The sequence below is a fragment of the Hyperolius riggenbachi genome, chromosome 1, assembly GCF_040937935.1.
Source record: "Hyperolius riggenbachi isolate aHypRig1 chromosome 1, aHypRig1.pri, whole genome shotgun sequence".
Taxonomy (NCBI): domain Eukaryota; kingdom Metazoa; phylum Chordata; class Amphibia; order Anura; family Hyperoliidae; genus Hyperolius; species Hyperolius riggenbachi.
The window spans coordinates 350,545,445-350,571,983 of NC_090646.1; the positions used below are offsets into that span (position 1 = coordinate 350,545,445).

The following is a 26,539-nucleotide window of genomic DNA, read 5'->3' on the forward strand; positions in this document are numbered from 1 at the left end:
ATCCGACTGCAGGAATTCTGCAGCAACCACTTCTGTACTCCAGTACTTGTTAGCATGTTTTACTGCTTAGCAAGAATAGATTGATTTTGATGATAATTTGAAAAATCAAACCACAAGATAAACTTAAAGGCTCACTATGGCGAAAAATTTCAAAATTTATAATATGCGCAAACATAGACAAATAAGTCCAGAGTAAAATGAGCCATAAATTACTTTTCTCCTTTGTTGCTGTCACAGTATGTAGCAGAAATTAACATAAGTGACAGGTTTTGGATTAGTCCATCTCTTCATAGGGGATTCTCAGCAAGGCTTTTATTCTTTCTAAAGATATTCTCTAAAAAGGATTTAAACAATGATCCTGGCCAGTTTCCCTTCTCACTACACAGTTTTTTGGCAGTTGGACAGAACTGCCATTCACTAAGTGCTTTTGAAAATAAATGAATCCCTGACAATCCCCACATGAAGAGATGTACTAGTCCAAAACCTGTCGCTTCTGTCAGATTTCTACTACCTACTGTAAGTGACAGCAACATAGGAGAAAAGTAATGTATGGCTCATTTTACTCTGGAAAAAAAGTACTTTGTTTCCACATATTTAACATTTTACAATTTTTCACCATAGTACCCCTTTAATAGTTTTTGTCTTTATTAGCCATATAATTAACAAGCACATTTACTGAAAATGTAAAGTTCACAGATTCACTTTGTCTATGGTTACTACTATTGAAGCTTACAGACGCTGTTGTAGGCTAGTCTGTCATTTTTATAGACCAACAAACTTGCTCAAAAATGGATGTTGTGTTAAGAGCACTGTCAGTAATCTTCATAAATCTGCATATAAAAATGCTCCTATCTGACAAGAAAAATAATTTTCATGGCGTTGTAACTTTGCGGGAACAATGGCCAATATTTTTCTTTAGGATTTATTAGACAGAAAATGATTTGTCTTCCATTACAGGATTAGTTATAGAACAGAGGCACCAGAGTATAGTGAAACATGGTAAATAAACCTTTAACCTCTTGAGGACTGCAGGGCTAAACCCCCCTAGTGACCAGGCAATTTTTTGTTAAATTGGCCACTGCAGTTTTAAGGGCAAGCTGCAGGGCCGCACAAAACAGCACACAAGTGATTTTCCCCCCCCCCCCCCCCTTTTCTCCCCACCAACAGAGCTCTCTGTTGGTGGGGTCTGATCGCTCCCCCCATGTTTATTTTTATTGCAGTAAATATTGTTTTTGCTTATTTAAAAAAAACCCTCTCTCTTTAAACCCCTTCCCTCCCTCCCCACAGCCAGCCAATTACGGCGATCGGCTGTCATTGGCTTCTGCATATGAGAGCCGATCACTCTCTTGTCTCCCAGGGGGACAGCCGTGTCACACACGCTCATCGCAGCGCTGCACAGTGTAAATAGACGGCGATCACGCCGTCTAACAGTCTCTCGAGTGGCAATAGCCGTTCGGAGACTGAACGCGGGGCGGAGCTCCACCCCCCCCCCCAAACAGGAGATGTGCGTCCAGCGTACGCGCGATCTCCTGCATTAGCTGGCCCCAGGACTTTACGCCAATCGGCGTTAGGCGGTCCTGGGGCTGCATCCGTGGCCACGCCCATCGGCGTGACGCGGGCGGAAAGAGGTTAAAATGGGAGGTAGTGGTGGACTTACCTCCCCGAATAGAACAGTCAATAACAAGTTGAAAAATTCTTTAATTGAACACCCCAAAAATGCAACGCGCGCCAAGATGGAGGCACTTTTGCTGGCTGAGATTTGCTGACAGTTACTCCTATTGATTGCCTGATGAAGCGGGTTAATGCCCGTGAAACACGTTGCATTTTTGGAGTGTTTTGAACAAAGAACTTGACTGTTCAAGTCTATTTAGGGAGGTAAGTCCACCACTACCTCCCATTTTAAAGTGTTTAACATGTTTTACTCTACTCTGGCGCCTCTGTTCTATAACTAATCAAGTACTCTAATCAGCCCCGGTGGAGGGGTGGTAACCCGATCTGTTTCTTCTATGGAGAAAGACTTTTTATCCCATGTGGGGTTTGCTCTAATCTCCCCACCTGCTAATACAGTGGTTGCCTTAGCGGTAACCTACCTTTGTGAGTACCTCTCTACTACCATACTTACTGTAAATAAATTGTGCTAACATACTACACCATCTGGGACTCTTGATTGTTTCTTTCTGTTACTGGAAGGGGAGAAGGTAAGAAGGTGTCTTAAAATATTTAAATATCAGGAACAGAAGAAGTTCCTCCAAAACAACTTAAAGAGTAACGGTCAGGCTGCAAAAGCTAATTTAAACCTCTATTCTCCTGTGTTAAACAGTTTAGAAGGAAGCCAAAAAGGCAATACTGAAGTTAAAAATCTCTCTTACTTTTAATGTGTGCTTATCAGCAAAGCTGTTAGACCCAAGCTCTCAAAAGGACGAAAGGCCGCATACCATACTGCAAAGCATTCTGGTGCTGCTTGGGTCCTCCCCTCGGCTGCTAGTGAGAAAGTACAGGCTCATGTTACAACAGCGTAGCAGTGAAAAATGGGCAGAGTACACTGCAGGAGTCCGCTATTGTTCCTAGCCACATGGCTAATCAATATTCACTGCACAGTAGTGTTAATTATTATGGATCTTTTGTGTGAGTGAATCATCAGGAAGCAGGCAGGACATGACAACACATTTGGCTTCATAGGAGACAGACAAACATGGAACCTGCCATGAGCTGTCAGGAGCATCATTCTCTGCAAATACTATATAAAAATTCTGTGAAATCCAAACGTGGACAGTGAAATGCATATGTAATGTAAGTACAGCCAATCTTTAGCTACTGATATATGTGTTTTTTTTCTCTGAGACCCTATACCTAACAGCTCCTCTTTAAGGGCTGGTTCAGATGGAACCAGCCACCCTGTGTCCTGTTTTTCTACAAGCGATCATAAAAGCATTTGGCAGCTTCCGTTGGCACTTCCCGTCTGTCATTTTTGACCCCCGCAGAGGGACACGGAAGTGTGACACTTGGTGATCCTGGAAGCTACAGGTAGCTTCCAGAAATAAACCAGACAGGGAAAATTGAGATTTAGTGCAGTGTTTGCGTAAATGATGGTACCGGCGCTGTCCATTCATTTGAATTGACAGCCAGTAAGCCACAAGTGCTGCAGCCATCAGTTAGTGCCTATGTGAAACGGCCCTTAATCTTTCTTTTAATAGTCTCTCACAAGTGATGAACTGTGTGTAATCAGTTATTGCATCATAGGTGGTCATCTACAGGAATGTTCTGGAACTTGAGAATTTGAGTATTTCTAGTGTATAGTAAACATGACAAATCCCAAGAGGTAGCGCTCACAGTCAGGGCCGGATTTGTACTTCTTACCGCCCAAGGCCGACTATTACCAGCCGCCCCAACCGAAACCATATCCTACCACCTCTCTCCACACACACACACCCGAAAAATTTTGGGCCGCTGGTGTCCACTATTGTGGCAAGTGCCAAGGTCTCCATGGCAACGTGAAGTGAATCAATCACGTCACACAGGGGAACTGGTCAGTCAAGCGATCTACAGGTGATGGGCGTGGTGGGAGCCGTCCACCACACACACATTGTCAAAAGTGGCTCACAATTGGACATTGGGTGGGGTCAGCAACACGTAAAAGTGAGTCCTGTACCCACTGCTGTCTCCAGGGTAACCGCGCTGGCCAATCAATAATTAAGGAATGGGTACTGTGAGAGGCTGCCTTCTGTATTCTGTACTATTTGCTGGTGCTGCCCCTGGTCCTTTCATCTCCCACACCAAGTGCGTGAGAACCGGCCTTCTGTAACTGCCTGCAGCTGCTGCTAAGTCATTGGACAAGGTCTGGCTTTTTGCTAGTCACACACTGCTCACAAACATTTAATTAACGGACTGCAGCTGCCTGTAGCACTGCACAGGTAGATGCCAGCGGGTACTAATAGTGCAGTTATCCTGACCCCTTTCATTTGTTTGGACACTTGCAAATAATGCCCTGCAAATAATGACCACTGTCTGCAGGCCGCCCCCTGTTTATCTGGTGCCCTAGGCCATGGCCTATGTGGTCTTGCCAGAAATCCGGCCATGCTCACAGTGATGCAATAAAAGAACACCTGTTCGCCTCCTCTTAATCAGTAATAATTTTAGCCCAAGAGGTGGCGCTCAAGGTGCACATATAGATGTTAGCATATAACATTGGTACACATATAAGTACACAGGAGATGATAGCAATGCAATACAATGAGTCCTTATAGGTTGAACAAGAGTCCCCAATCAATTCCTAATATCTCCAGTTCAAAGAATGAATAAAGCCATTTCCAACAGGATCAGTATCAAAAGCATTGACCTCCACCAGCACCCTTTGTGTGCCACTCACCGAATTCACTGACCACCAGGTCAGTATAAGCCTTGGGACAGTTCCCAGGTCGTCCCCCACCTTTCCGACCAGATTAACACTCCACTTTATTCCCAGAGGGTTCTTCAATGTCAATCACCGAATTCACTGACCACCAGGTCAGTATAAGCCTTGGGACAGTTCCCAGGTCGTCCCCCACCTTTCCGACCAGATTAACACTCCACTTTATTCCCAGAGGGTTCTTCAATGTCAATCACCGAATTCACTGACCACCAGGTCAGTATAAGCCTTGGGACAGTTCCCAGGTCGTCCCCCACCTTTCCGACCAGATTAACACTCCACTTTATTCCCAGAGGGTTCTTCAATGTCAATCACCTCAAAGAAAACTCCACATAGTGTGATACCATATAAAACGTAGATTTATTAAAAAACAATTGCACTCACATGCTCCATAGGATAAAAACGCCTAGAGTTTTATAAACGGGCTCTCCCCCGTAAAGATGGCCAGGGCTGGCAGGCTGCAGATCTGCTGGGCTCTCTCCCACCACCGCCGCGCGCTCGGTGTGCAAGGATTCCCTTCCGCGTTCCGCCTCGCCGCCTCCACGCCACTCCGTATGCCTTCAATCCCGCTTCCGCATCAGGCTCCGCTTCAGCCTGATGCGGAAGCGGGATTGAAGGCATACGGAGTGGCGTGGAGGCGGCGAGGCGGAACGCGGAAGGGAATCCTTGCACACCGAGCGCGCGGCGGTGGTGGGAGAGAGCCCAGCGGATCTGCAGCCTGCCAGCCCTGGCCATCTTTACGGGGGAGAGCCCGTTTATAAAACTCTAGGCGTTTTTATCCTATGGAGCATGTGAGTGCAATTGTTTTTTAATAAATCTACGTTTTATATGGTACCACACTATGTGGAGTTTTCTTTGAGGTGATTGACATTGAAGAACCCTCTGGGAATAAAGTGGAGTGTTAATCTGGTCGGAAAGGTGGGGGACGACCTGGGAACTGTCCCAAGGCTTATACTGACCTGGTGGTCAGTGAATTCGGTGAGTGGCACACAAAGGGTGCTGGTGGAGGTCAATGCTTTTGATACTGATCCTGTTGGAAATGGCTTTATTCATTCTTTGAACTGGAGATATTAGGAATTGATTGGGGACTCTTGTTCAACCTATAAGGACTCATTGTATTGCATTGCTATCATCTCCTGTGTACTTATATGTGTACTAATGTTATATGCTAACATCTATATGTGCACCTTGAGCGCCACCTCTTGGGCTAAAAATATAGTAAACATGACACCCTAGCTTTAATTGCTAATTTTTTTTTCAACTTGTCTGGTGCATCACCTTTTCTATACCACTACCACTACTGGTATAATGGATGGCAACAGATAGTCAATGAGATGCAAATAATGTCTTGCATTTAAATTTAATGTGAATGGGGGCGTGGCCAGAAGTCAATGGAGTTGGACGTCGGAGGCTTTTTCTTTTTAGTCACAAACTGAATCAAAGACAATTACGTTTTTGCATATGATGTACCAAAATAAAAGACTTGTAAAATTTTATTATTTTTGCAAATAAGGTCTTATAATCATCAATAGTGTACAATGAGAAAACAAAAAGGAAAAACATAAAAAAGACACTTTTATATTCAAATACAATATTGTCACCATCCATTGTGCTAGGAACATAATCTAAATGTTGTAACCAGGATGGATAGGCAAATAAAATGAGTGGGTTTAACTTATAGTTAGCACTGTTTATTGTAAAGCTATAGTGGATGTAAATGGAGAAATATTGTTTTTCATTTTTTTCTCTCTACTTTTCCCTTTAAAGTGCATTGAAAATAAGGTAATTACTAAATAAAATTATCACACACTAAAAGCCTAATTTGTCCTGAAAAAAACAATATATAGATCATTTAGTTGTGATTAGTAGTAATAAAGTTATTGGCAAATGAATGGGAGCAGTGCTGATATGTGAAATTTGGTCCTGAAGTGGTTAAAGAGAAAAGAGCAATTCATATGAAACCTGTTGCACTACAGAGATACACAAGATAATGGCAGCATACAGGGAAAACTAACAGAGACATGTGCAAAGTGTGCTGACAACATGTGAGGTAGTGATACAGGAAAAAGTATAGTAGTAGCAGCCAAAATGATCCACAGTGCAGTGGTCAGGGGAGATGAGTGGAGACCTGACAGCCCGACATGTCGCCGCTATGAGGCTGCTTTACAGAGGGCCCAGTTGACGGTGCTTTAGGTGGTATTCACAGTGTATTTGTATGAAGGGCAACCCGGTCACCTCACCGAAAGTGTGCAGACTGGAAGTAGGAGCATACATTTGAAATGGCCACTGCCAAATTTCGACGCAGGGAGAAGCCAAAAGACTGCTCACCTTGCTGCAGGAAAACTCCTAGGTGCTGTTAATGCTGTTTCCCCTCCAAGTTTTCGCAGCTTGAGGTGGAATATATAATTCTGCACTGGCTGTTCCGGACAGCCAAATTACCTTTTTTTTTATATATTTTTCTAATTTGAGCTCCGGCTATCCCTGGCTCGCTGAGCGCTGCTATAGCCGTTATTCTCATTATCTACCTATGGAATTGCACAAATGTTTGGTTGGTCTCTTCTGTTTTCACACAGCATTTCACTTTGCTCAAATCTGAGTTGTTGTTCTGGCATATGCAGTTTACTGGCAATATCCAAGGTGCTCATCTATTGCAACTTGCACTTTATGATCTTACCTACTGTATGTATGATTTGTATTTATTACATTGACAATGTATTGTTATTGTTGTATGTGCATGGCTTCTCATTGTGTTGCAATATTTTGCACTGATCGTTGTGTTTTTAGCTGTTTTAATCAATGTTGACAATAAAATTAGTATATCATTTTGACTTTATTGGTCTGGTGTGGTATTAAAGGACACCCGAAGCGAAAATAAACAAATTAAATAAACAATTGTATCTATCTTCTTTTTCCTAAAAATTACAGTTTTATTTTAAGTTTAAATCTACTTTTTAAGTTTTAACTGTTTTTTTATTAGTTTTACTCAATGACACATTTATTAAACTATGCCAGAGTTAAAATCTATGGACTATTGAGCCTTTTTATCTCTGTCCTGCTCTCAGAAGCCATTTTCTGCTAGGAAAGTGTTTTATAGTTTGAATTTCTTATCAGTGAGGGTCACACTGTAGTCATTTCCAGGACTGAGTCAGCCACTTACCTACCTGATATTTAACTCTTTCAGGCAGAGAAAGAAAAAAAAGGAACACAGCGTAGTTATTTGTGCGCTAGGCACTGTACATACCCATGTCTACCTCATTATGTCACTTTGGGTATCCTTTAATGACTACTTTTTTTTTTTTTAGAAGTCCATCTCCATAAGTCTAGTCATAGTAGACACCGTCCTTGTGAAATTATAGGTACCGTATTCCTGATTTTTCCATCTTTTTTTTTTTTTTTTTTAGAAAAATATTGGGTAAAGATATAATTCATGTGGCCCAGGAGTGTATATCATTTTGATCTTCTGCTTCTTTTTGTCAGTTACAGTAGTCCTACCTAATAAAACCCCTGTGTTTCTGCGTCCCGTGTGTGTGTGTGTGTGTGTGTGTGTGTGTGTGTGTGTGTGTGTGTGTGTGTGTGTGTGTGTCTGCTTTGCGTTACTGTGCATGTGCTGCAGAGACAGACGTTTTTCGGAGGGGAGCGGGACAGCCAGGGGGCCGGGCGGGCATGTGCGTGCATGCGCGCTGACAGGTGGCGGCGGTGACAGATCTTGAGCCCGTTATTAAACGGGCTAAGGTCCCTAGTGATTTCATAATTTAACCACTTCAGCCTTCAGTGTTTTTTCACCTTATGCATCTGAGCAACTGTCACCTCCCATTCATTCGCCAATAACTTTATCACTACTTATCACAACGAAATGATATATATATCATGTTTTTTCTGTCACCATTTAGGCTTTGTTTGGGTGGTACATTTTGCTAACAATTATTTTATCCTAAATGCATTTTAACGGGAAGATTAAGAAAAAAAAATGGAAAATATTCATTATTTCTCAGGTTTCGGAAATTATAGTTTTAAAATAATACATGCTACCATAATTAAAACCCACATATTTTGTTTGCCCATTTGCCCTGGTTATTACACTGTTGAAATTATGTCCCTTTCACAATGTATGGCACCAATATTTTATTTGTAAACAAAGGAGCATTTTTTCAGTTTTGCGTATCTTATTTACAAGCCCATAACTTAAAAAAATATTATTAATATATCCTCTTGACATACCGTATATATTGAAGAAAAGTTCAGTCTCTAAGGTAACTATTTGTCATTTTTTATATCATTTTTTTTTTTTTTTGGTGCAAGAAAAAAATAAATAAATAAATGGTACTATGGGAGAGTGTGGGAAGGAAGCAATTAATTCTACATGCAAGTGTGTGTATTTTTATTAAATTAATTTAGATGTAATTTTACTATTTGGCCACAAGATGGCCTTAGTCAATTTTTTCCCTTCCTGTAAGCATGCGATCACGCTTACAGGTAGTGAAGGGAGGACGTGAAACTTTTTTTTTCTTTAGAAAAATTGTGGCTTCTCATAGAAGCAGTGGGTCTTTCTAACAGGGACTTAGATCAATGAATTTGAACCGCGTCCCCATTCATTGATCTCCGGGCTAACTGGCGGCAGTGTGGGCGCATGCGAGATCGCCCGCGGGAGTGCGCTGCAGTGGGGAAGCCGCTTTTTGGTCGTAGCAGCTACATATAAAAGGCTTAAATGGTTAAAGTAAATTCAAATTTCTGAGAAGAAGGGCACTAAATTGAACCTTGGAGTGGGTCTCAAGTTTAGAGCACTTTTACCCAAAAGACTTGTATCTTGAAGTTAGGGGATTATAGCCACAGTGCTTCACTGGCCCTCTCAAGGGCTAACACACTGCCATTGCCCTTATTGAATTTGCTGTACTCTGGACTGGTAGATCTTTTTTCATGGCTTTCTATGTATTTGCTATACATATGTTAAACCCAGTTAGCTATTGTTCTTTAAAGAGAATCTGTATTGTTAAAATCGCTCAAAAGTAAACATACCAGTGCGTTAGGGGACATCTCCTATTACCCTCTGTCACAATTTCGCCGCTCCTCGCCGCATTAAAAGTGGTTAAAAACAGTTTTAAAAAGTTTGTTTGTAAACAAACAAAATGGCCACCAAAAAAGGAAGTAGGTTGATGTACAGTATGTCCACACATAGAAAATACATCCATACACAAGCAGGGTGTATACAGCATTCCTTTTGAATCTCAAGAAATCATTTGTGTGTTTCTTTCCCCCATGCACTGACGTTTCAGGCTGCTCTTTTCTTCCTGCAAACAGCTTTGCCCTTGTTTGTAATTCCTCAGTATTTGAAAGCCCAGCCAGCTCAGAGGACGATTTATCCAGCTGATTAGAGCAGCTTCTCTCTTATCTAAATAATACACAGGCAGTGTGCATAGAGGGGCCAGAAAGGGTGAGTTCATAGCAGAACCACAACACTGAAGAACTTGGCAGCCTTCCAGACACAGGCCGACAAGTCTGACAGGGGAAAGATACATTGATTGATTACAGAGACTGTGATAGTAGAACTTGCTGCAGTAAGCCAGAACACATTAGAATAGCTTTTGGAACTTGTAGGATGATAAAAAACAGGATGCAATTTTTGTTACGGAGTCTCTTTAAGATGTTTTGTTGGCTTTCTTGCTGCCTATTTAATTAATAAACAAAGGCTTTCTTTCCTCCTCAACTCTGGAAAATAAGCCATTAAACATCTCTTTATATTTAATGTATGCCACTGTTCTTTAACGTTTAAAGCATTTGTAAAAGTAGGGCAGGTAGAAGATCTGTGTAAAAATAACTATATAATCCAGAACATTGACAAGGAGACCTGCCACGCTGTGGCCTGAAATGATTGTCTGATTGGGCTGCCTTTGTGTATGGTAGCCCAAATGATTGACTAAACCGCTGGAGTAACATTTGGTGTGCGTACCTATACTTTTGCATATTGCCTGTGGAAGCTGACACTTTGGTCCTGCACCCACAAGGAAAGTGTGCTGATAAAAACTATTCATTTTTTGGGTGGGAATGCATAGCCTATGTTTAAACCCCACTTCTGAGATAGATGGTTAACTCTCAGACTATTGTCAACAGTGCGCAATAAATCTTACACTTTGTATTGTGCGGACTGGTAAACAGATTTGTTTCTGGTCTTCCAAACTTCCATACTATCTGGTTGAACGTTTGTTGTCAAAGAGATGAATACTGTAAATAAATAAATAAAGAGATACTTTGAAATTAACTCTGGTAGTCAAATTGCCTGATTCTGTGATCTATCACCTTCATTGTTGTAATTCTTTTATAGTTTGGCTTTACAAAATCTCAAATAAAACTACAAATTAAAATAAATAAAATAAAAAAATGAAATGGACTACAAATGGGTAGTTTGCTATGCTATTGAGGAAGCTGATAAGGATAGAAAGGATTTTTCTGCCAGCAGAAATAGCTTTAGAAGTTTAAAAGATCTTTGTACCTGGCTGCTTGTTTAAAGCACGACTGCAGTGAAAAAAGTAAGCAGTTAAAATTTGGCAGAACTGACAGTTTTTGGACTAGTGCATCTCCTTATGGGGGGTTCTCAGTAATTCTTTTATTTTTTTCAAAAGCATTCTCTGAACAGAAGATGCTAAGTCTAACTGTCCAAATAGTGTACAAGTGAAGTAGGGACTGCCGTTCATGAAATGCTTTTGAAAACAAAGAAATCCCTGAGAATGCCCCATGAGGAAATGGACCAGTCCAAAACTTGTTAGTTCTGTCAGATTTTAACGGTTCTTTAAATACTCCACTACTATGGAATTTAGGGTTGCCGCGGTATACCGTGGTTTGATTGAGCATGGTAATCATACCATGCACAATCCCATTTTTACCGACTTCAGGGGGTGGGGCATCAACTGGAGAAGAGCTGGCACATCGGCAGGGGAGAGCGGGCAGAAACAAATCGCCTTCCTTGAGTTGTTTCTGTCCGCTCTCCCCCGCTGATACACCCGCTCTTCTCGCCTATACTGGTGGCAACTGTACTAGCTACCTATACAGGAGGCACATATACTGGGGGCAACTCTACTAGCTACCTATACTGGAGGCACCTGTACTGGGGCAACTATATTAGCTACCTATACTGGAGGCACCTATACCTATACTGGGGACAACTATACTACAGGGCTGTGGAGTCGGAGTTGTGGAGTCAGAGCAATTTTGGGTGCCTGGAGTGGGAGTTGGAGTCAGGAAAAAATGCTCAGACTCCTAATGAATTTAAACTGTAATTAAAATAGAAAATATGATAAAATGTTGTATTTCTCAGATAATAGTCATCATAAATAATTTATACATACAGTAATAACTGTGCTTAGTCCACAAAAATGAAATAAACTAATCAAAAGTAGTTACTTGTGCTGCTTCAATAAAGCAGTCCGAGTATTTTTAAAGTTAGATATACATATCTGATAGTGACTGTACAGTATATATGATGTGTACACAGGAATCTCTTATATATACAAAATAACATCTATGCTGTAAGAATAAAGCCTGATGTGTAGTCGTGTCACTAATAGAGATGGTCAATGAGATGGAAATAATTCTGCGTTGATGCTGATTTATGCAAATGTATGCACTCTCTTTGCTCATGAAATCAAATAATTTGATATGTTGCTAAAATTTAGTTTGGTGACTACGAATTAAAGGGTACCTGAGATGGATGAAAAGAAAAGTTTTATACATACCTGGGGCTTCCTCCAGCCCCCTTCAGGCTAATCAGCCCCTCGCTGTCCTCCTCCAACACCTGGATCTTCTGCTATGAGTCCCGATAATTCAGCCAGTCAGCGCAGTCCGGCCACATGCTGCTCCTACAGCCAGGAGCATTCTGCATTCGGTGGCGGAGTGTGTGCATGCGCACTACGCCAGACTGGCTCAAGCAGTGCTGGGCCGAAATTACGCATTAGCGTAATTACGCATCGTAATTCACTACAAATGCACCGTAAGCGTTACGTGTAAGGTTACGGTATTACGCGTAATTAATTACGCGTAGACCGTGGGTTACGTTTTACGCGTAACAAATTACGCGTAAGACAGTAAACTCCCATTGAAATTACACAGTCTGCCGTAATCGCGTAATATTACGCTCCCGTATAATATAAAAAAGCCGCCGACTTTAAGGGTTAATAGCAAAGCCCCCTTAAGTGCTAAGAGCCTCAAATTTGGAGATTATATTAAGGAGATCAGAAGGAATAAGAGGAAAAAATTTTTTTTCAAAAAGACTTTATAGTTTTTGAGAAAATCGATGTTAAAGTTTCAAAGGAAAAATAGATACATTTAAAAACCCGCCGACTTTAACGGTTAATAGCAAAGCCTGCTTAAAATTTAGAAACACCAAATTTACAGGGTATATTAAGGGGATCAGTGGGAATAAGAGGAAAAAATTTTTTTTCAAAAAGACCTTATAGTTTTTGAGAAAATCGATTTTTAAGTTTCAAGGGCAAAAATGTCTTTTAAATGCGGAAAATGTCAGGTTTTTTTGCACAGGTAACAATAGTGTTTTATTTTCATAGATTCCCCCAAGTGGGAAGAGTTTTACTTACTTCGTTCTGAGTGTGGGAAATATAAAAAAAAAAACGACGTGGGGTCCCCCCTCCCAGACCTCTTTAACCCCTTGTCCCCCATGCAGACTGGGATAGCCAGAATGCGGAGCACCGGCCGCGTGGGGCTCCGCACCCTGACTATACCAGCCCGCATGGTCCATGGATTGGGGGGTCTCGGAAGGGGAGGGACAGCCAAGCTTTCCCCTCCCCCTCCGAGCCCTTGTCCAATCCAAGGACAAGGGGCTCTTCTCCACCTCCGATGGGCGGTGGAGGTGGAGGCCGCGATTTCCTGGGGGGGAGGTTCATGGTGGCATCTGGGAGTCCCCTTTAAAAAGGGGTCCCCCAGATGCCCACCCCCCCTCCCAGGAGAAATGAGTATAGAGGTACTTGTACCCCTTACCCATTTCCTTTAAGAGTTAAAAGTAAATAAACACACAGACACTTTGAAAAAGTATTTTAATTGAACAAAAAACATAACCACGAAAAAAGTCCTTTAATATTCTTAATTAACCATTAATACTTACCTGTCCCTTTAAAAGCCAGTTCCCACGCAATATCCTCGGAAATATACTAATCAGTTACAATGTAACAAAGCTATTACAATGTAACAACTTTGTTACTTTGTAACACCACCGCACCCGACGTCACTCGCCGCCACCGCCGCGTCTGCGCTGACCCGACAGAGCTCTGAGCTATATAGCTCAGAGCTCCCTAAGCATCTTTGTATTTGGGCTCCAAGGAGCCCCATTGGTCCTTAGCAGACCAATGGGGTTCCTTTAAATCAGAAGGAACCCCATTGGTCTGCTAAGGACCAATGGGGCTCCTTGGAGCCCAAATACAAAGATGCTAAGAGAGCTCTGAGCTATATAGCTCAGAGCTCTGTCGGGTCAGTGCGGGACGCTAAGTCCCCGCCGCCTCCCGCTGTCAGCCCCGCCCACATCTGTCACCCACATGTCACCCACATGTGGGTGACATGTGGGTGACATGTGGAAGAGGCGGGGAGGACAGCGGGAGGCGGCGGGGACTTAGCGTCCCGCACGGACCCGACAGAGCTCTGAGCTATATAGCTCAGAGCTCTCTTAGCATCTTTGTATTTGGGCTCCAAGGAGCCCCATTGGTCCTTAGCAGACCAATGGGGTTCCTTCTGATTTAAAGGAACCCCATTGGTCTGCTAAGGACCAATGGGGCTCCTTGGAGCCCAAATACAAAGATGCTTAGGGAGCTCTGAGCTATATAGCTCAGAGCTCTGTCGGGTCAGCGCAGACGCGGCGGTGGCGGCGAGTGACGTCGGGTGCGGTGGTGTTACAAAGTAACAAAGTTGTTACATTGTAATAGCTTTGTTACATTGTAACTGATTAGTATATTTCCGAGGATATTGCGTGGGAACTGGCTTTTAAAGGGACAGGTAAGTATTAATGGTTAATTAAGAATATTAAAGGACTTTTTTCGTGGTTATGTTTTTTGTTCAATTAAAATACTTTTTCAAAGTGTCTGTGTGTTTATTTACTTTTAACTCTTAAAGGAAATGGGTAAGGGGTACAAGTACCTCTATACTCATTTCTCCTGGGAGGGGGGGTGGGCATCTGGGGGACCCCTTTTTAAAGGGGACTCCCAGATGCCACCATGAACCTCCCCCCCAGGAAATCGCGGCCTCCACCTCCACCGCCCATCGGAGGTGGAGAAGAGCCCCTTGTCCTTGGATTGGACAAGGGCTCGGAGGGGGAGGGGAAAGCTTGGCTGCCCCTCCCCTTCCGAGACCCCCCAATCCATGGACCATGCGGGCTGGTATAGTCAGGGTGCGGAGCCCCACGCGGCCGGTGCTCCGCATTCTGGCTATCCCAGTCTGCATGGGGGACAAGGGGTTAAAGAGGTCTGGGAGGGGGGACCCCACGTCGTTTTTTTTTTTATATTTCCCACACTCAGAACGAAGTAAGTAAAACTCTTCCCACTTGGGGGAATCTATGAAAATAAAACACTATTGTTACCTGTGCAAAAAAAACTGACATTTTCCGCATTTAAAAGACATTTTTGCCCTTGAAACTTAAAAATCGATTTTCTCAAAAACTATAAGGTCTTTTTGAAAATTTTTTTTTCCTCTTATTCCCACTGATCCCCTTAATATACCCTGTAAATTTGGTGTTTCTAAATTTTAAGCAGGCTTTGCTATTAACCGTTAAAGTCGGCGGGTTTTTAAATGTATCTATTTTTCCTTTGAAACTTTAACATCGATTTTCTCAAAAACTATAAGGTCTTTTTGAAAAAAAAATGTTTCCCTCTTATTCCTTCTGATCTCCTTAATATATTCTCCAAATTTGAGGCTCTTAGCACTTAAGGGGGCTTTGCTATTAACCCTTAAAGTCGGCGGCTACCTAACATTGATCCATGCGTCAACTTTTCCGCTTGGCAGCATGACCTTACGCATTAATTGCTAGTAGGAATTTACGCGTAAGCCTATAACGTAACAACTTGAATTACGGTATTCTTACGCGTAATTGCGTAAGGGCAATGCGTAATTACAGACATGTACCGAAATTGAATGTCTATGCCGTAAGCGTAATTTCGTAATGCGTAATAGCGTAAAATTACGCGTAATGATCCGTAAGCGTAGCTTTTTCCATTACGATCAGCACTGGGCTCAAGTACCTGGGACTCACAGCAGAAGATCCAGGTGGCGGAGGAGGACAGCGAGGGACCGATTAGCCTGAAGGGGGCTGGAGGAAGCCCCAGGTATGTATAAAACTTGAATTTCATCTGTTTCAGGTGTACTTTGTTACACAGTAGTACTATACTCTACATATGCACTCTCCACAGAGCTGCAGGGAATCCACTGAGAATGTTGTGCACATTGAACACAGAGGTGTTGTCTATCACCCATAAACCTGGTTCAGATTGTGCATGAAGAATGTGTAATAGAGAAAGAATCGCCTCATTCTCCTGCAGAGTACCTGCACATCATTCTTACATGTACCCACAGTTACATTGCCTAGGGCCTGATCCATGTTCAGATTGTGCATGACGAATGTGTAATAGAGGAAGAATCGCCTCATTCTCCTGCAGAGCACCTGCACATCATTCTTACATGTACCCACACTTATATTGCCTAGGGCCTGATAGATGTTCTTTGTTCCGGTCTGCACCTTTTACAAGTACTCTTACCAAGGACTAGTTTTAGTCTATGGCTAAAAGGAATAAACATGGCATCTCCATATCCTTCTCACTTCAGCTTCTCACTTCAGTTGTCTTTTAAAATTCCTAAGCGTTGGCAGTTAAGAGACCGATTTCATGTTACATACTTTCAATCAACAAGATTTTAATATGCAAATTAGAGGAGTCTGAGTCGGTGGAATCCTAAACTGAGGAGTCGGAGTCGCTGGATTTTTGTACCAACTCCACAGCCCTGCTATACTAGCTACCTATACTTGTGAGGCATCTATACTGGAGGCGCCCATACCTATTTTCGGAGCAACTATACTAGCTACCTATACTTGGAGGCACCTAGCCTATGCTGGGGACAACTATAGTAGCTACCTATAGTGGAGGCACCTATACTGGGGGCAACTCTACTAGCTACCTATACTGGAGGCAACTCTACTAGCTACCTAAACTGGAGGCACCTATACTGGGGCAACTATACAAGCTACCTATACTGGAGGCACCCATACCTTTACTCGGGGCAACTATACTAGCTACCTATACTGGAGGCACCTATATGGCGGGCAATCATAGTAGCTACCTATACTGGAGACACCTATACCTATGTTGAGGGCAACTATACTGGCTACCTTTACTGGAGGCAACTATACCTATACCAGTGTTCTCCCCAGAATTTTTTCTCAGCCGGGTGGCATGAAAAAGTAGCCGGGGAGGGGGCACGATGGGGGGGGATGCTGGGCGGTGCAACTCTGCTTACAGCATAGGAGGGGGATGAGACGGCAAGCAGATGACAACCGGATGCTCACCAAAAAAAGAGCATGGGGAGAGCACTGCAGAGGTTGTGGTTGGCTAGCCTCCTGATGGCTGGAGCTGGGCTAGTGACACAGAGACAATACATTCCTATTGCGGTGACTAGAGACACACACACACACCTGTGTGGCGTGCCCCTTTGCACACAGCCAGCAGGCAGAGGCTGTGATTGGCTCGCCTGCTGATTTACCTGGGGAGCAACAGAGGCAAACACCACCGCCAGCACGTCGCACGTTAAGCTTCGTGTGCCAGCTGACCTCACCACGCGCATCGAGGGCTACACAGAATTCCCCCGCGGCCGCAGATTGGCTGACAAGCTCCGGGGATTCCACCCACCAGGCCATGCCTGTGATGGCAAGGTCACGCTGATTGGCCAGTCGTGGCTTAACTAACAGCTGGAGAACAATACAGGGCAGCAAAGAGCCGGGCATGAGGTGACAGCAGGGCAGGCGGTCTCATCAGCCAGGCGGTAATTTATTTTACCTGGGCGCTTCGCCCAGTTGATTGATCCTAGGGAGAACACTGCTATACTGTGGGCAACTATACTGGCTACCTATACTGTAGGCACCTATACCTATGCTGGGGCAACTATACTGGCTACCTTTACTTGAGGCACCTATGCTGGGGACCACCATACTGGCTACCTACGCTGGAGGCACCTACCTGGCTAGGCTATACTAGGGGCAACTATACTGGCTAGCCTATACTGAAGTTATCGGGTATTGGACGGCCAGATCCCGAAGTTATCGGGTTCTGGCCATAACCTATTATACCGTGATACTGTCATACTTTGATATTTTTTGATGCAAAAATGTTAGGCCCAGCACTAGAAATGGAGACAAGCTTGCTAAAGCTGATTAGAGCTCGTTGCCCACCGAGTTAAAAAAAAAAATGAAAAAAAGGTATCTGCAGCACCGCTTACTGAAAAAGTAGCTCTTTATTGAACATGCAATTAAAATTACATATCAGGAATGGGCTGGAGGCAACTACAGCCTGCTGTTTCGAAGCAACATGCTTCTTCTTCAAGAATGAGCCTGCAACTTTATGAAGAAGCATGTTGCTTCGAAACAGCGGGCTGTAGTTGTCTCCAGCCCATTCCTGACATGTAATTTTAATTGCATGTTTAACCACTTAGGTCTATCTGGACGGATATATCTGTCCAGATAGCCTGCCTTTCTTCAGCTGAGCCGTGCACGCTCTCGCCATCTTCCGTTAGCCCGAAGATCAATGAATAGGAACTTAGTTCCCATTCATTGATCTATGTCTCCGTATGAAAAGCCGACGGCTTCTCTAAAAAAACGCAATTTTTCTGAGTTTCACGTCATCCCTTCAGTTTCTGTAAACGAGAGCTATACCTGTAAGCGAAAGCTCTCGCTTACAGGATGAAAAACAAAAAAGTGACTGTCGCCATCTTGTGGCCAAATAGTAAAAGTACATCTACATACACTTTAAAAAAAAATACACAATTAATTACATTTAAAATTAACTATTTACCTCCCCACTCCAAAAACCCCCAATAAGATTTTTATTTAAAAAAATAATAAATAAAAAAAATGTACAATTTTGAGACGGTTATCATACCATCATATGTCGTTCCATAGCAAATCTAGTGCAATTGCTCATATGTGGATATGATGTTCCTGAAAATGTACTATTCAATTCCGTATTGCCATCACCTCTGTAATTGTTTGTTTTTTTTCTAATGTCTGGGCAACAGTCTTTAAAGGACATGGGACCATATGCAATAAACTTTTTTTTCCTGAGTTATCTCCTAGGACATAATTTTCATGTTCTCTTTAGAAAAAACTTTTAAACATTTTACAATTGAGAAAGTATCTACAAGCTGGTGAAAATGTACTCCGTACTTTCTTGTTTGCTGGGGATTTAAAATGCATTTTATGACAAGAGGCCATGTGCAATTCTTTTTCTCACCTGAGTTTTCTCCTGGGTGATATTTTCATAACCTGTAAATAAAATACCTTTTCAACCACCAGCAAGCAAACAAATGCTCAAAATTATTGTGAACACTACTTTTTCACCAACTTTTTGGTACTTTTTCCATTGCAAAGTGCTAAAAAGTTATTTTAAACCGAAAATGAAAAATTATCTCCTAGGAGAATACTCAGGAGAAAAAGTGAATTGCATATGGGCCATAAAGTCTATGTGAGCTCCTAATCCAAATATTCTAGGCTCATATCTGTGATCAGAATTTGGTTCTTGGGTGGTCCTGACAATAATATATGTGAGCAGATTGCATTTTCCCCTTAGTTTCATATACAGGAAGCACTGTCCCTCAAAGTCCATAGTTTTTATTTCCTCAGAAATTAGTTGTCTGTCCAAGATTTATCAGTAACCTCTTTAGGATTTCCCATGTCTTTAAAAGCTAGTTCATTGTACTATTTTGTAACTTGCGAAAAAATATTGCCTCAAGTTTTTGACACTTGTGCCATTTTTCTGAGTGAGAAAAAGTTTCCTTTCACAATTTTTCCTTTGACTTTCCATTATTTTGTTATCTGAAGAATGGACCAAAAAGCATACTGTTTCTGACTATTCCATTTCACTGCAAAACGTACTATCTAATAAAAAGAGACCTGTAGTTACTTTCTTTTATTGAATTTCCAGGGCTGTATACATTATATACGTTTTGAGGGTTTATCTTCAGAGGATGCTGTTATCCTCAGAACTGACTGAGGATAACAGCAGGAGGATGACAACTCTCCGCCCTCGCTTTCCTCCTCCTCAGAAAATCCCCAAACTTCCCGCTTGTTTTTTTTTTTTTAAAAGGAATCAGAGGTGAGAGAGAGAGATATGGGGGCTGCCATATTTATAAGCAAGGTAATGCTCAAAATAAATTTGATAGTACATTTTAACTAACATGTGGGTACTATTTTAATTGTACAATGCTGAAAAGTTAAAGAGGATATGAAAATTATCTCCTAGGACTCTGGTGAAAAAGTTAATTGCATATGGGCCTAGGTGAGATTTACAGACATTCTCTTAGCTATAAGTATTGTTGAGTCCCTGTGTTTATGAATGTGGTATAGTGCTGACTATATATGGATTCCTGCATATGTAGTTTGATGGATCTTTGTCTGGTAATATGGGATGGCCTTTATTCAATTCTTATTTTCTCCAAAGTTTTCCACAGTACTTTTTCACCTATATTTTAGCACTTTTTCAATTGCAGAGTGCTGAAAAGTTTTTTTTAAACAAAGATGAAAAATTATCGCCTTAAAGAAAACGTAGTAGAAAAAGTTAATTGAATAAGGGCCGATGTGTCTTCCCCTCCTGTTTGCGCTGGTGGCTGAGGCATCTCGGCCATTTCCACAACTTCACCTTGGGAGTGTTGTCCATCAAACACTCGATTTGTAACTCCTTCTTCTTTCAGGAATTAATGATATATCAGAGAAATAAACATGAACTTTTATCACTTTTTTTTACAATATCTAGTAAGTCCACAAACTTTTATGAGCTCTTGTACTCTTATCGTGTAACTTGCAGTTCTGGTTTATCTACAACATAAACTACAATTCTCATGTGTTTATTGAAGAAATCCATTTTGGCCAGTGAGGAGGTGTGTTCATTTGGACTTACGGACATACAGTACCTGCATTTCATACATTCCATGTGTTCTTGTTTTAAAATAAGTAAGCTGTTACAAAATGGGTCTCAAGAAAGTATGTCCTAACTGTTGTGTTAATCTTCAGGGCAACTGTGGAGGAAGCATACTCAAAGTCTATGCAAAAATTGTCCAAGATGGTCAGCAGTGGAAGTCATCTGGGGTAAGTGTGGCGTTCAGAATGTTGTAGGTCCGCATGCTATATGAAAGTAGCTGACTTTTCTTTTTGTTTATTAATAAAGAACCTTCGCCCCAATGTGGGAGATGTTTCGGGTATCTTCAGACAAGCTGGCTCTCTGTCATCTGGAACTAAGCAAGAAGTTGCACGATTTAATCAAGGAGATCAACCGATATGGTGAAGAACAGGTCAAAGTGCATAAAAAGGCAAGGTTTTTTTTTGTTTGTTTTTTTTAATATATTCCTGTTATTCTGGTACTAATATAATTTCGAAGTCGATTTATTAGTACTGTTTACCCAAGATGTCCATTTAAAATTCTGTTAAGCACTTTAACCTCCCTGGCGTTATGATTTTTTCCAGATTTAGGGTCTAAAAGCCGTGAAATTTTTTTCACAAACTTTCAGACCCTAAAAACAAAGAAAAAAAAACTATCACAGGGAGATCTGCAGCAGCTCCTGCATATAACTCATTCAGGAATAGGATTACCTCTCTGGGCTGCAGATTTCTGTTCCAAGCCTCACTCGAGATTACATGTATGCTTTCCCAGGTCTATTGGTTTATTGATCATGTATATCTGTGCTAGCCAATTGGCAGTCTATGACCTGCACTTGACCTGCCAGTCCACCTACTCAGCGCCCCGCTCCCCAGGATTAGGTAGCCAGATGTGCTCTCTCCCCCAGTATGAAGCAGGAGGTGCCCCCATCAGTATTAGGTAGTCAGAGGTGCCTCACAGTTTTAGATTGCCAGTTGTGCCCAGCCCAAGATTAGGGATTAGGTAGCACCCCAGTAAAGGTAGCTAGAGGCGTCCTCCAGTATTTTGAAGCCCTTAGTTTAGGCAATCATAAGTTTCTCCCCCCACACTTATTTGTTAGCCCAGAGTATAGGTAGCCTCCCTCCCCCCTGTGTTGCCAACCAGATGTGTCCCCCTTTCTTGGCACCAACGCTGTCTCTTCTCATGTGACAAATCACCTGATGAGGAAGATCGGAAGATCAACAAGATGAGGTGGAGAGAAAGGAGGATTTCATAGATCCAAACGTAAAGGGGTTTTCTGGGGGGGGGGGGGGGGTGTTGAAAATAAAAACACACTTACCTGGGGCTTCTACCGGCCCCCTGTAGCAGTAATGTCCCATGCCGTCCTTCAACGATCCGCCATTCCCCGCTGCCGGCCCCGGTCTAACGCGGCATCTCATCCGACTGCGGCTTGTACTTTGTACTGCACAGTAAGCTCCCAATGATGGGAACGAGAGCGCACATTATTCGTCTTGTTAGACAAATAATTGCCGGTGTCGGCGGCGGGGAACGGGTGATTGGAGGAGGATGGCGCGGAACATGACCGCTAAAGGGGGCTGACAGAAGCCCCAGGTAAGTGTCAGATTTTATTTTCAAACCTTCTCCAGAGAACCCCTTTAAAGGAGTGATCCAAGCAAATAAAAAAAATCCACTTACCTGGGGCTTCCTCCAGCCTGTGGCAGCCGTCCTGTGCCCTCGCCGCAGCTCCGGTGGCTCCCGGTCTTCTTAGCTGGTGCAGCCAACCTCATCAGGTCGGGTTCCGGGTCGGCTTCTGCGTTCCACAGCGCGTCACGTGGTCTCTCCGACATCATCAGGATAGAACTGATCAGACAAAGTATTTCTTCGCATGCGCAGTACTGTCCTGATGAAGTCTGAGAGATCACGTGACCCGCGCGGTGGAGGGCAGAAGAAGCGGACCCAGAACCCGACCTAGCGAGGTCGGCTGCGCCAGCAGAGGTAGTCCAGGAGCCGCCGGAGCTGCGGCGAGGGCACAGAACGGCTGCCACGGGCTGGAGGAAGGAAGGTGTTACCTTGAGGACTGAGTACAAACTGAACATTTCTGAAAGAAACATACTATGTATGAAAGAAAAGTACTAGGAATATACTTATTCACTAGTGACTACATTATAAATATTTTTACCTGTTGAGCATAGAGTTGGTTGATTAATGGATGACTCACCAGACATTCTCGTGTTTAATTGGCAGTTGTATATAAAAGTTTGTACATATAAATTATGTATTTATTATGTAAAGTAAAATGTGCCTATTTAATGCATGCTCTTTCAACACCTTTTAAAAGGAAAGAAAGTCACACTAAGGGAATGTAAACATGTAGAGGGACATAAATACGATAGCAGCCCTTCAATCATCATAAGTTAATAACAGTCCCAGGGTAGTCTGCATGACATCCAACTAAAGCTCAGGATCAACTACCTCTTATGATCTAAAATCCCTCACAAAAGGTGCATGTTGAAGAGATAAATTAATAGGTAAAACACTTAAAGGTAAAAGATAGCCTCTATTGGAATCCATACTCTTCACAGGGTGAGTTTCCTTTTAAAGTAGCTTTCTCACTTTTTCATGGCTAACATATTTGTAAAGAGGTACAAAAAAGTTTTACTTTTAGTTTTGTGTAGACTTGTAAACCAACAAGGCCAGGACTCCATCATGCACCACTTCCTTGTTTGCCGCTCTGCCTGTGCCCTGCATGGTAACAGTAAGCATTGCTAGACTTCTGTACTGCCTCGACTCCACACTGTTGGCCGGACAAGTGTGTATGTAGCTCTGTTTGAAGCAGACCAACTTTTGCCAAGCAGATCTTTTCCCACTTCACATTCAATCACATTTTAGCATTGTACTTTTTTAGCCATAGTTCTCATACCATGTCCCAATGTGCCCCTGTGATGCTGAATGTACATAACATTGCACACAATCCATTCATGTTTTATCTAGTGGTGTAGCAGAAGGTAATACAGAAGCTGCAACCATATCAAGGCCCTTGGGGTAATGGGAAATTTGGGAGCAGGAGGTGATGTAGAAGTTTGGGCATCCTATATGCGCTTATGTTAATAATGACTGAGTGAAAATTTGTTTTCCAGAGCCACCCGATAAAAGGGCGAGTGCTGGGGCCAACCAAAATAGCAGTTTTTTTTAAATGGTCACCTATAGGGAATCAAAACATCCATGGTACCCGATATTTTGCGCATATAGCAGCATAGGTGACGACACAGAACATTTATATTGCGCTTTTCTCCTGGCGGATTCAAAGTACCAGAGCTGCAGCCCAAGGATGCGTTCTATAGGCAGTAGTAGTGTTGAGGAGTCTTGCATAGGATCTCACTGAATAGGTGCAGGTTGACGTGGCTATTGCTGGGAATGAGGGGGAGGGGGGCGGTTGTTCAGGATAGAAATTGGGTTCGCGGGGGGTTCCAAGCAGCATAAAAAGCTTGGCTACTGCATAGCCAAACCTCTGACGATGGCAAAGATTGTGCCGGGGTTGACTAACCTTTATACATGTATAATTTACTGGGGCCCATAGCTCCTTAGCTATTCCACTGGCATCATCAATAAAACAATGAAAACCCCATCCCGAGGGCCTTTCTTTTGCGTACATTTACAATATATTTAACCTCTATCCCCAAGTCACCTTCACCTAGATTCTTTAGCCACCCACCTATCGTTCAAGCACCAGTGTTTATTAAAGGTATGATGAATGGTGGCGTTTCCAAGCTTTAAAGTGATCTTTTGACTTCGTCCCACAAATGCTCAATAGGATTGAGGTTGTGGGACTGAGCTGGCCATGGAAGCAGGTTAAACTTTGATTGATGTTCCGCACACCGGTTTGATACTGATCAAGCACGGTGGCAAGGTGCATTGTCGTCATTCCTGGGCCCACAACAGGCGTCTCTTTCTATTTTCCTGTGATACCAAAGGCATTCATGATGGTGTAGTGTTGCTTAAAGCCCATCCTTTGCAAAGTCAGTTTTGTTGTGCATTGGGGAATGCTTTGTGATGCACCTGCATTAAATTCAGCTGTAATTTGTTGTGTTGTTGCCCATCAGTTGCTGTGGACTATTCATGCTTCTCGCCTTTCACCTTTCTGGTTCTCCAGCCTTGTTCGAGCAGAATAGTCCTTCTCCATTCCTCATCTGCCACTGTAAACACCCAAGATACTGTTGGGCGAGAAAATCCTAAAATAATTGTTGTTTCAGAGATGCTAGCACTAGCTCTTGTTGCACTGACTATCATCCCTCGTTCAAAGTCACTTAAATCTTTCCTCTTACCCATTTCGACCTTAACTTCCTGAATAACTACTTAGTTTAAAGAGGAGCTGTTAGGTATAAGGTCTCAGAGAAAATAAACACATATATCAGTAGCTAAAGATTGGCTGTACTTACATTACATATGCATTTCACTGTCCACGTTTGGATTTCACAGAATATTTATATAGTATATGCAGAGAATGATGCTCCTGACAGCCCATGGCAGGTTCCATGTTTGTGAAGCCAAATGTGTCGTCATGTCCTGCCTGCTTCTGATCACAGAACAGCTCGTACAGAATAACACAGTGTGCAGTGAATATTAATGAGCCATGTGGCTAGGAACAATAGCTGACTCCTGCAGTGTACTCTGCCCGCGGAGATTTATCTGTGCTGTGGCTGGACCTGAAACTTGATCCCGTCTTCTCCTTAGCAGCCGAGGGGAGGGCCCCAGAATGCTTTGCAGTATGGAATGCGGCTTGCGTCCTCCTTAGGAGCTTAGCTTTGCTGATAAGAACACATTAAATGTAAGAGAGATTTTTATCTTTAGTAATGTCTTTTTGGCTTCTGTCTAAACTGTTTAACACAGGAGAATAGAGGTTTAAATTAGCTTCTGCAGCCTGACAGTTACTCTTTAACCACTCCGCGACTGGAGCTGGCAGACTGCATTTAACATAAAAAAAATTAATTTAAATGTGTGCAGCGCTGCGATTTAGCGCAGCCCTGTACTGAGTGACACTGAACTGACTCTCAGATGGGCTCACAATCTAATCCCTGCCACAGTCCTATGCCATGTAGGCATAGTGTAGTGTACGGATCCCAGTCTAGGGACAATTTAGGGGAGATAAAGGAAATGTGTTTTTTTTTCTAAAAAAAGATCATTTTTTTTAGCAGTTAAAAAAACCTAAATCGCAGTAGCGATCAGAGACCACCAAAAGAAATCTCTGTTAGTGCCAAGAAAAGGTCAAATTCATTTAGGTGCTAAGTTGTATGGCCGTGCAATAAACCGCTGCAGAGGGCTGAATTGTAAAAGATGGCCTGGTCACTAGGAGGTGTAAACCTGTGGTCCTCAAGTGGTTAAAGCTGAGCATTGTATGTCTTTTGTTATTCACTTGCTTTGTGGCTGGATTGATAAATCTCCCAACATCGCTTCCATATCTCATTATGTCTTTCCATATTTAGAAGATGCAGCAAATAGTTTAATGAAAAATCATTGTTTGACCTTTTTTCTTAGGCCAAAGAAGAGATGTCTGGCACTTTGGAGGTCATTCAGCTATTGCAGTGTAGTTCACAGCTCCTACAAAAGTCCCGGGACAACTACTGCAGCAGATTTGCTGAACAGGAACGTCTACGTAGAGAGGGCTCGCCACAGAAGGAGATGGACAAGGTAAAGATAACGGGCAAAAGTATATATGTAAAAGTTGGTTATAAGATCTGATAACTGGAATTTTTTAAATACATTAAACAACTTGATAGTGAATAAACAAGTATGATTATTCATTAGCCTAGAATACAAGTTTATTTATGTATTTTTTTTAATGTACCAGGCAGAGCTGAAAACCAGGAAGGCAGCAGAGTCTCTTCAAGGCTCAGTGGAAAAATATAATGCTGTACGTAAAGAGTTTGAGGAAAAGATGCTGCAGTCTGCACAGGTGAGATTTGTATGTTTTTGAAGTTCACAGACACACCTACTGTCCTCTGGATCTGATTATGAAAAGTACTGGTATAACTTTAAGGTAGAAAGT

At 42.5% G+C, this 26,539-nt stretch overlaps 1 protein-coding gene across 6 annotated transcripts in view; it reads left to right on the top strand.

Annotated features, from left to right (window-relative positions):
- Positions 1 to 26,539, top strand: part of FCHO1 (FCH and mu domain containing endocytic adaptor 1) — a 340,362-nt gene that overhangs the window by 142,540 nt on the left and 171,283 nt on the right. For all 6 annotated transcript variants that reach the window (XM_068234105.1, XM_068234106.1, XM_068234107.1 and 3 more), the window contains 4 exons: positions 20,655 to 20,729; positions 20,809 to 20,950; positions 26,029 to 26,181; positions 26,342 to 26,446. In XM_068234105.1, the coding sequence (XP_068090206.1) occupies positions 20,655 to 20,729; positions 20,809 to 20,950; positions 26,029 to 26,181; positions 26,342 to 26,446 (475 nt within the window). The remainder of the gene's footprint in view (positions 1 to 20,654; positions 20,730 to 20,808; positions 20,951 to 26,028; positions 26,182 to 26,341; positions 26,447 to 26,539) is intronic.